Source organism: Triticum urartu, chromosome 6A, assembly GCF_056163025.1.
Source record: "Triticum urartu cultivar PI428250 chromosome 6A, HENAU_Tu73, whole genome shotgun sequence".
NCBI lineage: Eukaryota > Viridiplantae > Streptophyta > Magnoliopsida > Poales > Poaceae > Triticum > Triticum urartu.
Genome location: NC_141878.1, coordinates 8,384,954 through 8,400,898, shown reverse-complemented (window position 1 = coordinate 8,400,898; position 15,945 = coordinate 8,384,954). Strand labels below are relative to the sequence as shown.

At 42.6% G+C, this 15,945-nt stretch overlaps 1 protein-coding gene across 3 annotated transcripts; it reads right to left on the bottom strand.

The window, feature by feature from the left end:
* Positions 1–375: 375 nt before the first annotated feature.
* On the bottom strand, positions 376–3,918 carry LOC125516338 (uncharacterized). 3 transcript variants are annotated; one of them, XM_087527498.1, is made up of 5 exons: positions 3,771–3,918; positions 3,577–3,684; positions 1,985–3,144; positions 1,147–1,231; positions 376–668 (listed from the first exon to the last, which is right to left on the bottom strand). In XM_087527498.1, exons 2-4 carry the CDS (start codon positions 3,612–3,614, stop codon positions 1,191–1,193), a joined length of 1,239 nt encoding a protein of 412 aa, XP_087383624.1. In that variant the 5' UTR covers positions 3,615–3,684; positions 3,771–3,918; the 3' UTR covers positions 376–668; positions 1,147–1,190. The 3 variants fall into 3 exon arrangements, with proteins under 3 accessions (XP_087383624.1, XP_087383623.1, XP_087383625.1); XM_087527497.1 differs by having other exon boundaries at positions 3,577–3,680; XM_087527499.1 differs by having other exon boundaries at positions 3,577–3,626.
* Between the last annotated feature and the right edge of the window lie 12,027 nt (positions 3,919–15,945).

The window sequence follows — 15,945 nt, the reverse complement described above, 5'->3', positions numbered from 1 at the left end:
GCCTCAGCAGCAAGAACCGGCGGTACTGGCAGGGTAGGAGCCACGGGAGCAATAGGGCAGGGCAGACAGGGGACCTCGCCGGAGAGAACACCCCACAGCAGAAGACCGCACATATGGAGTACAGCAAATATGAACAGAATGTCCTTAGGGTTAACAGAATGTCCAATTCATTTTATACCACTTGCAAGTTGCAACTAGCACTACACTACCTTGAGGGAAAACAGAACCAGTGTCTCGCCTACCCAAAGTTCAGTCATTACAACATACAGCCAGGAGTATGTGTAAAGTACCAGAGACTATTTCTTCCTGAGTGTCAAGCATCAATCCAAGAAACACAGCGAGTCACTAGCACAGCGAGTCACTAACATCTGCTCATTTCACATAATATACAAGACTTCACACTATTAAATCCGACAAGTTACACTTGACAGGACAGGTACATACAAGTAGAACGACCTACATATACCACATAGAAGAGCACCAGCATCAACAACATCACATGCCACAGCATACATAATAGAAGAAATTACCAACTACAATTTGAGCATCAACTAGGCAAGTCTGTATCTCAGCAAAATAGAAGAACTTCATCTAAGAAAAATAGAAGAACTTCCCTGTGCCAACTAGCCATGGCTGTGTCTCAGCAACCGGAATTTAACTCTTAATACCTGCAGAACAGTCAATGTCATCCCAGTCAAACAAATTTGAAGTGCTCTCTCACAGCAAAACAAATTTTATATGATCCCCAAAAATAAGCATTAACTTTTCCGTGGTGCAGATTATACAAAAAATATCCAAAGCTGAATCATCCAAGTATACAAGCTAATAATACAAACGGAGAACAACAATAAGGGAACATTTAGTGTGCATTGCCACCTATATGCTGACATGTTTTCAAGATTCTTGCTATATAACTACGTACGATCACAGTAGAAATTAGGAGATCGGTGGCTCACCACCTATCATCTGAGGCAAACAAACTGAACTTTTAAGATTGTCAACTCAATCCAGATTTACTTTTGTGTGCCAACCCATATGTGAGGCTCAAGTACAAATGGAAAATGGCACAAAGGCATGCTTCTTGAAAATGCATCTTGTAAATTGGGTAGCCAAGCAAAAAAAAGATATATGAAAAGATAAAATTACCTAAGTTGTTTGACCAAGATAGCACGTTAGCAGATCTAGTGTGTTCACAGTTTCAGATCCGCCCCTTTCGCCCCAACTCTCCTGCCTACAAGCAAAAGTAGCCCAAACCATATGAAAATTCTAAGAGAAGTTGAGTCCAGGATAGAAAATGAAGCCACATATATCGCCAGGTCCAAAAAAGAATGGTAAAATTGATTACATGTTCAGAGAAAATGCATTTATCCAGAATTATTGTCGAGTCAGTTTTGTAACAGTTATGACCATAAGGCCAAAATAAAATATGCACGGATTGGGAACCCAGAGTTCCGACACAAGCATTACATAGTGCTACATGAAATTAATGAACTAGTACTACTCTTCGATAAAAATAGAGTGCATGGTATTATGAATTGACGATTTCTATCAAGAACGATCAAGTTAAATTTTAATCTTGCAAGGAAAAATAGTGAATAAGAAAACATAACAAGCTTTAAGCCGCCTCCAGATGTTCCAATTGCTTAATTACTCTATTGCCACTTCCCAATTTTTAGAACCCCCCTGATGAAAAGATCGTTACTAGCACATAATCGGACTTAGCCATTAGCAATGGCCAGGCATCAAAGCAATATTCCTGTTCTAGCTTTAATGGACGTCTATAATAAGAAGAAGAAACTAGACAACCATAAGATGACCAGATCAACAGAGGAACAAATAAACAATGTATTTTTATGTATCTAGCTCAATCCTAATAACAGGAACAATGTTACCGCAATAACGTACCAAAGGTAACTGGAATGAATACGAGCGAAACAAACTAATTCGACTTTTTTGCTTGTGCAATGTAGATAGGGGGTATTACCTGGAGTACAGAAATTTCTGTAGGGATAAAAGGTGTCATGACATATATTGTTTCTTTTAACAATATGTTTGATCTGCATTGAGTCGAGTTGGAGTGTGAAGTTGCCGGTCATAGTAGTGAGAACAATCACATTTGCGTCCTCATCATACCCGACGAAAAGTACAGAATCCATTCTCGTTGGAACCATACCCTCGAGTGGAATGGTTTTCTGCAGCAGCACCCATTCGAAAACACCATCACGGTTAGATTTCCTCTCCCATAATTCGATAGTGAGGTCCAACAAAACAGCGAGGCCAAGTCCATCATTCTCCATCCGTAAGAGCTGAAAACACCAGTTGTCGGTACCATGGTTTTCAACCGGCTTCTTGATCAGACCAAGACTTTGCATTTCCAAATCAAACACAAGGACATCACCTCCACGAATCAACAAGCAAAGTGCATTCCCGACAAGGATGCTGGGCCTTCTTAACCAAGACATTCCAGCTGTTTTCGTCATCGTCGAGAAAATATTTCCCCAAACACCAGACGCTGAGTCGTAGACAGAACAAAGTGCCGGTGTATTGTAGTCAGCAAAGATCAAAACCAATTTAAATGGGCTCGAGAAGCAATCTTCGTGGACATGCCCATCTTCGGCATTGACGCACAATACAGCGCCATGCCAGGCCCAGGAACGCCCCAACGTGCACCCTGGTGGAAAAGCCACAATGCGCTCTTCACCTGTGAGGGGATCCCACACGACGGTCTCAAGCTTATGCAGGTTGATTAGGAGAGAGAGGCCATGGCGGCAGCCCATGTATGCTTCATTTTGGTGGTAGGGTGTGCTGCTCTTGGGCAGGGAGAAGCGGGCAGCAGGGATGCGGTCTGGCGAGTCCATGGAAGGAATGAAGTTTTTAGCATACCCTCTGAAGAAGCCGAGCAGAGGAGGTTTCCGGTGATGCTTGCGGAAGCGTTTACGGAACTCGGGCTCGGAGAGGATGCTGCCCCACTGCTTGCATACAACGGACGCACGGGGGAGCGAGGATGGCTTTGGTGGGAGGCGGATGAGGATCTTGGTGAGGAGGTTGTCATCTCCGAGCACATCAGACAATGGGTCGGCTGGCGGCCTGGAACACAACAGCCTATTTCCATCCATAGACTGAGAACTGGGAGTGGGATTGACACTGACACAATAAAAGAAAATTTAATCAATTGACTGGTTTCTCCAATGATCTAGCACACATACGTACATCCATCCAGCACAGCATACACAAAGTAAGTAGCTGCTCTCACATATATGTACTCCCTCCGTTTCTTTTTACTCTGCATATAAGATTTGTCTGAAATCAAACTTTCTTAAGTTTGACCAAATTTATATAAAAAATATATTAAGATCTACAATAAAAAAGTTATATAATATAAAAATATTTTCATGATGCATGTAATGATATTGGTTTCAGATTGTGAATGTTGATATTTTTTTTCTTATAAAGCTGGTAAAACTTTACGAAGTTTGACTTGAGATATGCAGAGTAAAAAGAAATGGAAGGAGTACATCCAGCACGACATAGCATACAAGAAATTAAGAGGGAGAGGAACTAGATGGGGAATTTTACCCTTGGACTTGGGGAATCTCGGCAGCAGGATCCGCCATCTCTTCTCCTCCCTCTCAATTGTTGCAGCAGGGGAGGAATGTTAGGGTTCAATCAGAAGGGGAAATCTGGCTAGGGTTTTATTGTACGGAAAAGTTAAGAAGACGGATGAAGAAGGATTGGATGGAGAGGAAGAGGAAGGAGAAGGGTTTGCAGACCTCGAATCGCCGGTGGGTGGCTTCACTCCGCCAGACGGGGCGGCGGGATCAGGTCGCCGGTGGCTCCGCTCCTCCTTTATCTCTTGGACCAACTGTGTGAGGGTGGAGATTAGGGACTGACGAACGAGGGGGTACACAGAATGTAGAGAAAAATCCTTATTTGACACTAACCTAAAATGAGGTTCCTTATTTGGCCCTGGAGAAAAAAATCCCTTATTTGACATTCAGTATTAATTTATTTCCTTATGTGACACCGCTGTTGGTAAAGTTAGACCATTCCGTCAAAAAAATCGTGTGGACCAAAATACCCCTCTTCTAGTTGCTATCCTACATCAAACAAAGAAAACAAATCCCAACCCGAACCTGTCGCCCCCCACGTCTCTGTCTCGAGTCCCCACCCGAACCCTAGCGGCGGCGGCAACGGAGTGCTAGCTCGTGCCGTCGGCGGTGGCATAATATAGATTTACTTATTCTTGTATTATTCTTCCAACTATGCAGGCTCACTGCTTTCCTATTGCTCATGTAGAGAACCACCAAAGAATAGGGGAAAGACAACCAAAACAGCTGAGGTATCCATTGTGCCTTGGAGGATGGAGCACCAACAAGAATGTGTTTTCCACCAAGGTTAGTAATTTTACACATATGCTCATGATTACATGAAAAAAATGTTGAATTCTAAGTAGCTTTCTGCTCACCATAGCCAAAGCTTAGAAACTACAACTAGGAAAAAGGGCAAACATGTTAACTCTAGTACTGCAACATCAAAAAGGTGATTACAACTAGTTTAGATTTACATTTTTGATTAAACTAAAACTTGTTGAGTATTCTGGTTGCTTCCTACTCACCATAACAAAAGCTTGGAGAATACAGACAAAAAGGGAAAGGGGGGCAAATCTGAATCGGTTTGATCCAAGAGGTATTGTTTTTGTTTTTCGCTCACATGTTATGTATAATTTTTTTTCATTTGCTAAATATTACTATTGCCATACATGTATAAGTGCAGACCTATAACCGTCTCAAATCAGTGGGAGCCAATTTCCATCCAGTTTCCTATGCCCGGCGATGAAACAAATGTTCCTGCGAAGGTTAGGGGCAAGAGTAAAAGAAAGAGTGTGCTGAAAAGATTCCTATGGTGCCACAAGACAGCCCAGCATGTGCACAAGAAACAAAAAATTAACCCTGCAAGCCCTTCAATGAGCACAAGAACCTCCATAAGCATGTGATTCTCATTTGTTTTCCTTTTATGTCATGGTTACTTTTGGAGGTTCTTTTGTGTTGCTCATGTGATGTACATGTGGACTTGACCTCATGTGTGAAACAATATGTGATGCATTCGCTGTGTACTACTTGTTGATGTATGTGGTAAGTGTGAACCTGAATGTGATGTATTCGTGAACATGGATGTTTCTAGTAGTTGTACATGTTGTGACGCATTTTGTATGTATATATATAAATTGTGTGAGATACGGGATCAAATTATAGGGGAGGTTCTACCCAATTTTTCATTTTTTCAATTAAAATCAGAGGATAATTTTTGGATTGAAATATGTTCGGTGACCAAATTATGGGGTCTTAATTGGTCATTTAACATGACCAAATATGCAACATCACTGTAGATATTATCGCACATTTTTGGTCACCTTATGCACCAGGGGTAGAAAGGTCTCTTCGTGTCTGTCTTTAACACCGTTAGTTAACGAAATGCAGTAGAGTGTCATATTGGGAAAGAAATTTAGAGCAGATGTCAAATAGGGAAGAAAATTTTCTCCAGGGCCAAATAGGAAACCTTATCACAATTAATGTTGCTAAACCTCACTTTGATCCAAACCCAATTCAAATTCAAATTTAAAATAAAGTCAAATTATTATTTCCACGAACAGTAAAATAAAAATGTTTTCTAGGTTGCAAAATTTCACTAACTAACTGTCATGCATGAACCAACATTATTTGAATATTTGAAATGCCCTTAATCTATTTAAAATTGGACCAGCAACATTAAATTGAGACATTTCAATTTAAAAAATTAGCTAAAATATTCAGATTAAATTGAAACTTTGTGTGATACTTCAAAACCTTGTATAGTATTTATGTGCCAAATTTAATATTCACCAAAATTCAATTTGTACTAAAAGACATTGCAAAACTAAGAAGAAATAATAAAACAGAAAACAAAAAGAACATAAGGAAAATACACACTATGCACTTTGGCTCTAGGTCAACAGTGCGGCCCAGCCCACTGATGCGGCTTGAAACTGCGTCGGTATTTCCCTAAAGAGGAAGGGATGATGCAGTACATCTACGGTAGGTATTTCCCTTAGTTGTGAAACCAAGGTATCAATCCAGTAGGAGAACCAAGCAACACTATGTAAACGGTACCTGCACACAAAGAACAAATAGTTGCAACCGACGCGTAAGAGGGGTTGTCAATCCCTCCATGGTAAAAAGATAGTTAAATTTTTATGAGTTTGGATAAGTAGATCTGAATAAAACACAAAATAAAATAGGTAAAGAAAAAGTGCAGCAAGGTATTTTTGCGTTCTTGGAATAATATATCTGAAATAAAATACGGCAAAAGATAGATTGGAAAGCAAATATGATAAAAGATAGACCCGGGGCCGTAGATTTCACTAGTGGCTTCTCTCGAGAAAATAGCATACGGTGGGTAAACAAATTACTGTTGGGCAATGGATAGAAGAACAAATAATTATGACAATATCCAAGGCAATGATCATGTATATAGGCATCATGTCCAAGATTAGTAGACCAACGATTCTCCATCTACTACTATTACTCTAGACATCGACCGCTATCCAGCATGCATCTAGTGTATTAAGCTCATGGAGAAACAGAGTAATGCAATAAGAACGATGACATGATGTAGACAAGATCTATTCATGTAGGAATAGACCCCATATTTTTATCCTTAATAGCAACGATACATACGTGCCTTGCTACCCCTTTTGTCACTGGGTGAGGACACCGTATGATCGAACCCATCACAAAGCACCTCTTCCCATTGCAAGAAAAATCAATCTAGTTGGCCTAACTAAACCAAACATTCGGATAAGAAATACGAGGCTATAAATAATCATGCATATAAGAGATCAAAGAAGACTTAAATAATATTCATGGATATTGATCTGATCATAAACTCGAACTGAAGAAAATATGCCCTAGAGGCAATAATAAAGTTGTTATTTTATATTTCCTTATTCATGATAAAGGTTTATTATGTTGGGGAACGTAGCATAAATTCAAAATTTTCCTACGTGTCACCAAGATCTATCTATGGAGTCATCTAGCAACGAGGGAGGAGTGGATCTAGATACCCTTGTAGATCGTGCGCGGAAGCGTTCAAGAGAACGGGGTTGATGGAGTCGTACTCGTCGTGATCCAAATCACCGATGATCCTAGCGCCGAACGGACGGCACCTCCGCGTTCAACACACGTACGGAGCAGCGACGTCTCCTCCTTCTTGATCCAACAAGGGGGAGGAGAGGTTGATGGAGATCCAGCAGCACGACGGCGTGGTGGTGGAAGTAGCGGGATTCCAACAGGGCTTCGCCAAGCGCTGCGGGAGGAGGGAGATGTGTCATGGGAGGAAGAGGGAGGCGCCAGGGCTTAGGTTGTTGCTGCCCTCCCTTCCACCCACTATATATAGGGCCAAGGGAGAGGGGGAGGCGCAGCCTTGGCCCTTCCTCCAAGGAAGGGTGCGGCCAGGGAGGAGTCCCTCCTCCCCAAGGCACCTCGGAGGTGCCTTCCCCCTTTAGGACTCTTCCTCTCCCTTGATTCTTGGCGCATGGGCCTCTTGGGGCTGGTGCCCTTGGCCCATATAGGCCAAGGCGCACCTCCTACAGCCCATGTGGCCCCCCGGGGCAGGTGGCCCCACCCGGTGGACCCCCGGGACCCTTCCGGTGGTCCCGGTACAATACCGGTGACCCCGAAACTTGTCCCGATGGCCGAAATAGCACTTCCTATATATAATTCTTTACCTCCGGACCATTACGGAACTCCTCGTGACGTCCGGGATCTCATCCGGGACTCCGAACAACTTTCGGGTTACCGCATACTAATATCTCTATAACCCTAGCGTCACCGAACCTTAAGTGTGTAGACCCTACGGGTTTGGGAGACATGCAGACATGACCGAGATGACTCTCCGGTCAATAACCAACAGCGGGATCTGGATACCCATGTTGGCTCCCACATGTTCCACGATGATCTCATCGGATGAACCACGATGTCAAGGACTTAATCAATCCCATATGCAATTCCCTTTGTCTATCGGTATGATACTTGCCCAAGATTCGATCGTTGGTATCCCGATACCTTGTTCAATCTCGTTACCGGCAAGTCTCTTTACTCGTTCCGTAACACATCATCCCGTGATCAACTCCTTGATCACATTGTGCACATTATGATGATGTCCTACCGAGTGGGCCCAGAGATACCTCTCCGTTTACACGGAGTGACAAATCCCAGTCTCAATTCGTGCCAACCCAACAGACACTTTCGGAGATACCTGTAGTGTACCTTTATAGCCACCCAGTTACGTTGTGACGTTTGGTACACCCAAAGCACTCCTACGGTATACGGGAGTTGCACAATCTCATGGTCTAAGGAAATGATACTTGACATTAGAAAAGCTTTAGCATACGAACTACATGATCTAGTGCTATGCTTAGGATTGGGTCTTTGTCCATCACATCATTCTCCTAATGATGTGATCCCGTTATCAACGACATCCAATGTCCATGGCCAGGAAACCGTAACCATCTATTGATCAACGAGCTAGTCAACTAGAGGCTTACTAGGGACATGGTGTTGTCTATGTATCCACACATGTATCTGAGTTTCCTATCAATACAATTATAGCATGGATAATAAACGATTATCATGAACAAGGAAATATAATAATAACTAATTTATTATTGCCTCTAGGGCATATTTCCAACATATTATTCATGCCATTTTATTGATCGGAAACTTAAATACATGTGTGAATACATAAACAGATATCGTGTCCCTAGTAAGCCTCTACTAGACTAGCTTGTTGATCAAAGATGGTTAAGGTTTTCTAACCATGGGCATGTGTTGTCATTTGATAACAGGATCACATCACTAGGATAATGATGTGAGACAAGACCCACACGTTAGCTTAGCATAAGGATCGTCCAGTTTATTGATATTGCTTTATTCATGTCAAATATTTATTCCTTCGACTATGAGATTATGCAACTCCTGAATACCGTAAGAATACCTTGTGTGCTATCAAACGTCACAACGTAACTGGGTGATCATAAAAATTCTCTACAGGTACCTCTGAAGGTGTTTGTTGTGTTGGCATAGATCGAGATTAGATTCGTCACTCCGAGTATAGGAGAGGTATCTCTGCGCCCTCTCGGTAATACACATCATAAAGCTTGCAAGCAAATGACTAAGGAGTTAGTCACGAGGTGATGTATTACGGAACGAGTAAAGAGACTTGCCGGTAACGGTATTGAACTAGGTATAGAGATACCGACGATCGAATCTAGGGCAACTAACATATCGATGGACAAAGGTCGATTAGGACAGCGAGGCCGTGTCGACAGCCCCTGAAGACCTCGTAGTCATTTTAGGGTATGGCGCTCTTGGGCAGGGAGAAACGGGCAGCAAGGATGCAGTCAGGCGAGCCCATCATGGGAGTGAAGCAGTTAGCAAATGCGTTGAAGAAGCCGAGAAGAGGAGGCTTCCGGTGGTGCTTGCGGAAGCGTTTGTGGAATACAGGGTCCGAGAGGATGCTGCTCCAGCGCTTGGATACAGCAGACGCGCAGGGCAGGGAGGACGGCTTGGGAGGGAGACGGACGAGGATCCCCCCATGCTGCACCGCCGCCGTCTCGTCTCGTCGTCGCCATACCTGCTTCACTGCCATGCCATCGAAGCTCAAGTCTGAGAGAAAGACCGACTTCAACGAGTTGTGAGCACGTGGCCCCAATCACTTCAGCTTCAAATTTCAGTGCGACAACACTCACTACTGAATCAATCCGTTCAAGAAGGCAGACATCACAACACGAGCCTATGACGTCGCCGCTTGGCGATTTGGCCGGCTGCGATAGGTGCTCAACTTGCCGGAGGTCACAACCCAAGAGGATACAGAGTTCATCGATCCACCGGTGACCATTTTGCTGATCAATGAGGAGGGGAGAAGAAGAAGGAAATCCGCATTATTCCCGGCGAGAGAGAGGCCATGGCGAGGTTCGCGGGGGAGAACCCCCAGTACGTGAAGTACGAGGCAGAGTTCTTCTAGAAGCGAAACCACGGGAAGAAGAAGGAGGAGGAGGTGAAGAAGGAGGAGGCTGACCTATCGACGGTGATCAACCTTTCGTCATCGGATGAGGAGGATTTCACCTCCGATCCAGAGGAGACCCTGACATATTGGAACTCTGTCGAGGCTGACTATATGTCGAACGAGTGGTGTAATAAAGATCTGTTATGTTTAATCAAGTAGTATGATGAACAATAATGTTTAATGTTTAAATATATGCAACGTTTGGACGTTTGTTTGAATTGATGTATGCAGTATGCTTTCAAAAAAAATTAGGCCATCTATTGGAGTTGTTGGTTTTTGATGCAGTGGAAAACCAGTTTTAGGTGTTGCGAATTTTTTCCAACCACCTTTTCATGCCTTATTTTAGGGCACCTATTGGAGATGCTCTCAGCAGCTAGAAAGTCACTAACTAAACTGCTAACTTCACTAATACATACTATATTACAAAATATTAGTACAAACAAGTTAGCAAATTACACTACTAAATCCTACAAAGCCACTTCACACGCAACAACGTACAATGATAAAGGATGGAACAACTAACATAGTATACAGAGTGTTATTAATTTCAGCATGGGCCATACCAGTGGCTACATTAACAAAAAAGAAAGAGAAAAATGAAAAAAAAAGAAAGAAAATGAGACCTATTGTCTTACCACACTTGTGCTTCACAGTAACACCGTGTATTTCATATAGAGAGTCTCCATGTTTTTCATTTCCATATATTAGTGGGATTTTTATATTATAGAACTTGAGTTGCATATTCCGATGACGAGCTTTCTCAAACGCTCGAGGTCTTCATGAGCAAACTCACTTACTTTCATATAGATAGTTTTCATACACTTATAGCTCTAGTACATCTGTTACATAGCAATCCCTACTCCTCGCATTGACATCGATTGTAAGGCCCCTCTGTTGCCGAACGATCAAGCCTCGTCGATGTGAGACTTTCTCATACATTTTTGTCTTCCCTTATAAATCCCCATAATCATTCTCTTTGCCATCCAAATTGCTAAGTCCCTAACTCACGCTCAAGTATTGCATGAGAATTAAAAATGTTGAAGCGAGAAAAAGTATGATTCAATTGTTTCGTTTGGCACCGGGGCTGTTCATGATTTGATATATTTATGTTAGGAAGACTGTGCATGCCATGTTTTACATGATTAAGTGTGTAGGGATCACGTTCTTTAACGTCATTATTTTGAAAGGCAATGATTGTTTACTATTACTAGTATGCTTATGTATTATTGTTTCAATGTCAAATTGATAGACTATTGCCTTGAATCACTCGTATCCCAATATTCATACCACAATTACATAATTTGATCAAGTACATGATAGGTAGCATTGAACATCAAAATTACTTTGTTATCATTTACCTACTAGAGGACGAGTAGGAATTAAGCTTGGGGATGTTGATACGTCTCAATCATATCTATAATTTTTTTATTATTTAATTATATTATGTTATCACTTTTGTATGATTTATATATGTCATTTTATAGTAATTTTTGGACTAACATATTAATTTAGTGCCTAGTGTCAGTTCCTATTTTTTGCTTGTTTTTGGCCTTTAGGAAATCCATCTACAAAATTTTATCACCGCCGCAAGCCTCTGTTCCTCAGCGATCCCATCTAGAGCCATGTTCCGGTACTTCACCTAAGGGGGGGGGGATCATTGGGGAGGCCATCTTCATGAACCCCTGCTTCCATGACGATGTGTGAGTAGTTCCTTCAGGACCTACGAGTCCATAGTAGTACCTAGATGGTTCTCTCTCTCTCTCTCTCTCTCTCTCTCTCTCTTATTTTTGAATACAATGATCTTCTCTAAGATCCATTTGATGTAATCTTTTACGGTGTGTTTGTTGGGATCCGAGGAATTGTGGGTTTATGATCATATTATTCATCGCGATTTCTGTTGCAGTGTCGTTCCACCCAACGATACCAGAGCTTCACCTAGGGTCGTCGCTTGAAGCCGCAATTGCGTTCTCCAGCTTGGGGAAGCTTGCCTCAAGATCCGGCTTCAAGTGGAGTAGATTGTCGATCTATTACGACTGGGTGGGGAGCTGCGAGGCCTGCACATCGAGCCGATGCATGACGTTGGCGGTGTCCACCTTGGAATCCTGATGAAGCTTGTCGAGGTTGTCTTTCAGGGTTGGATCCATGGTGTTGATGAGGATTTGGCGGGCGTGGATGCGACGACGTGTATCAAGGGTAAAATCAGAGTGGAGAGGAAGGGTGGCAGCTGGCCTCTAGTACCAAGAGTTTTGATTTTTTCCTTTTATGATTCTATTCGCCCCAGGCCAAGATGGCTGAATTTCAGCCATTTTTCAAAAAATTCGGCTAAAATTTGACCAAAATCTATTTTTTCGTTGAAAGGTACTTTCCGCCCTAGGCCGAGATGACTGAAATTCCGCCGAAATCCATTTTTTTCCGGCTGAAAATCAAAACACAGCTGGTACCACGATGTTAGGGTCCAATTTGATCTAATTTCTCTCACTGATACACCTCGCAGTTCTTACAGATCTTGATTCGGTAGGTAGTTAGTCGAAGAGATTTCCATGATCCACTGTTTGACATCTTCCTTCCTCTTCTCTTCTTTAAGTAGTGGTCGCAGAAGAGTTGGTTGAGGCCTTGGTGCAGTTGACACAGTGCCGATAAAGGCATGTACAACGGTGTCCAGTCAGCCGTCTGTAACACATGCCATGTAGAATATTTATCTAGGTGGAGGGGAGAAAACGAGGAGAGAGAAAAAGGGCGTCTGCAATTCGGCAGACGGTCGATAGCCCTGAAATTTCGCTAGTTGTACGGCTGGGTGTCTGTAGTTTTTCTTTTCCCCATCCAAACCATCAAATCCCGTCCTCGACAAATCTAATCCACGCAACATGTTTTGCTTTTCTCCGTCGCTACCCGACGAGACCTGCACGGTTGGGGGCCGCCGGACTGCTGGGATCGATAGACGTCACGAACGAATGAGCTGCAGCGACCAAAATAATCGATCAAGGATCAGTTAGCTAAACGTCTATGCACAGGTCCAGGGAGGAACTGATTAGATTAACGTACGTGTGTGTACATGCTCCTCGATCTTCAGCGACGGCGGCGGTCCGGCTTTGAGAGCTGTGATTCCCCAATACACACCTTCTTCCTGGGATGCATCACCACGCCGACGCCGTCGCCAGTCTCTTCACGTTCTGGAGCAGTGGCTGATGGAGGTGGATCATTGGAATAAATTTCACTCTAACGTCGTAATTTTAGAGGGCTATAGACAGCAAAAAGACGATCCATTGTAGAGGGTGTTTTTACTCATGTCTGTGGATGACGTGGATGGTTGCTATAGCTAATGTACATGCCCAAACTTGCGGTTGGGCTGCACCATCCGCACTGGTCGAGTGGCACTTCTCCTCCCGTTTGGCTGCCATGGCAGCACTTCCGACCTCGCTGTCGTCCGAGTTGGTTGCCATGGCAGTGTTTTGAGCAGGAGCTGCATTTGGGTTCCTGGCATAGCCGGGGGCTAGGGTTTCACTCCCAAGTCTCCCATGAGGAGTACACGTAACGATAGAAGCCTTAGGCCTAATAATATCTTTGTATATGAGAAAGATCTACTAAACTATTATCAGGTGTCGAACGGAAAATGTTTGGCGGGAGTACAACATTATGGAGCACACACGAAGATAAAACAACTTTATTCGATTTTTCAATGGATGGAACAATTAATGCTTAAACTGCCGGTTGATCAATTATATTAGATGCAACGACTTCATTCATCAGCACTGTTTTCCACAAGCATGAGATATTGAGATCTAGTATCATGGTGGCGGCGGCGCCGTAGTCCACTTTGGGCAGCAACACTTTGTTTTGTTGCCACTGCATATGGAACTGAAACTGTGACCACCTTGATTATATCCTCTTTCCTTGCACTGATTGTGCCACTCTGGGGCAGTGCAGTCCTCTAATTCCTTGCACTTCCACTTACCTACAAAGGCAATATATTGTGGTACCAGCAATTTAGCTTAGCTTGTACAGTATACAAAGATAAAACAAGAATATAGCTAGCTAGATTTTTATTGTTTTTTCCACGGTTGGAAATCATAGAGTAAAACAATGGCATTGTTGCATACCTTTCTTTGCAATACAGTAAAACAATGCCATTGTTGCATACCTTTCTTTGCATGACAAGATGGCAACAAAGAGGACATCATCACCATGACCACGAGAGCAAGCGCCATTGCGTAGACAATCGTCCTTGTATTGCGATTGATGAGTGCCATTCTATGAGAAAAGACTACTTGCCCTCTGTTTCTTCCTTCTCCTATGTGGGATCCACGTCGCCAAGCTCCATTGCAGGTATTTATACAGAGCCACCACCAAGGTTGTGGATATTGATTGATTACTTATTGCATTTATGCGTATCTGTAAACTAATGTTCACGTATCCTTGTACTGACATACTCCGACCTTTCTATACACTATATTTATTGAGTTCATATTCTTTTTTGTGGTATTTAATGCCAGGGTTTGTATAGGAGAAAAGCACGAACTAGATGGCATGCATTAGTTTCATGTTGCATTTATTTCGCCAAACTAATTGTTGCTAGCAAAATAATATTATAAGAGATTACATATCCTATTAAGTTCAAATAAATGTCACATCCCTTGTATTTGTTTTTGTTTGGTTTATATGAGCACTAATGCAAGATATCCGGTTGTACCATGCATTTATTTCAAGTTTCTCATAGTAACCATGGGCCACATATGGGCCGTAATAACCTCGGGTAGCAAACGGGCCAAAACATAACATCAGCCACTAATGGGCCATATAACACCGTACATTTAAAAAGGTCCAAAACACAACATGGGCCACAAACGTGCTAAAAGCACAACCGCCCGCTAATGAGCACAAACACATAAGGGCGTCCATGATCTTGCCCGAGTAAGAGGCGGATGGGCTCAGTGGCGAGTCTACTGGGAGGGCTTAAACAGGCTCAAGCCTACCCTCCAAATAACAATATTTTTTACTACTAGTACTTTTATCCCAGCTGAATAGTACATCTACTATCAAGTAGCAAACACACAGTGCCACACACGCACAGCAAACAGGCCACACACGAATGCCCAGCCTCCATCTACTGTAATCACTAGTTCATGTACTGTTATCTAATTTAGTGTCCAATGCAACTTATTTGCAAAAAAGAAGAGTACAAAAATGAGTATGCATGCATGTACTCCTCGCGCTGAACCTGAACCTATCCCAACTAATCTGAACCTAGATACCCCTCCCTTAACTATTGTGATTGTAATCCCTCCTCCAACTTATGTGGACAACAAAATGAGGAGATGATGGTTATTCTGCAAGATAAATTCAAATTTTGGTTCAAAATTTCATATATATATATATATATATATATATATATATATATATATATATATTTCAAAATTCCTAGAAAAAATCTAGTTAATACTACATGTTTTAAGTAGTAGTTTGGGAAATTCTGACCTTTTTGACAGTAAGGCTTGGACATCATGTTTTTTTTCAAAAGAGAGCTTAGTTTTCTCGTCGTTGACTTTAGCCTACCCTTCATTTTCTTCCTAGATTCGCCACTGGATGGGCTGGTATATGATGGTATGCATTGGGTGGTGGCTCCTTGATCAGCACCGAAAAGATCTGAGTTGGTGGTGCCACAAGCTGCCCCGTGGTCATGCTTTATCTCATTGCCTCAACTAGACCAGGCCACAATTTCGCCACTTCGGCTTTAGTGGTGGTTTCTACTCTGGCATTGAAACCATTCTCCGTTTCTTTTTTAAATTTGGTCATTTCTCATCAACGGACTCCCGGCTAGCTTTCCTTCTTTACTTTCTAAGCTCGGGG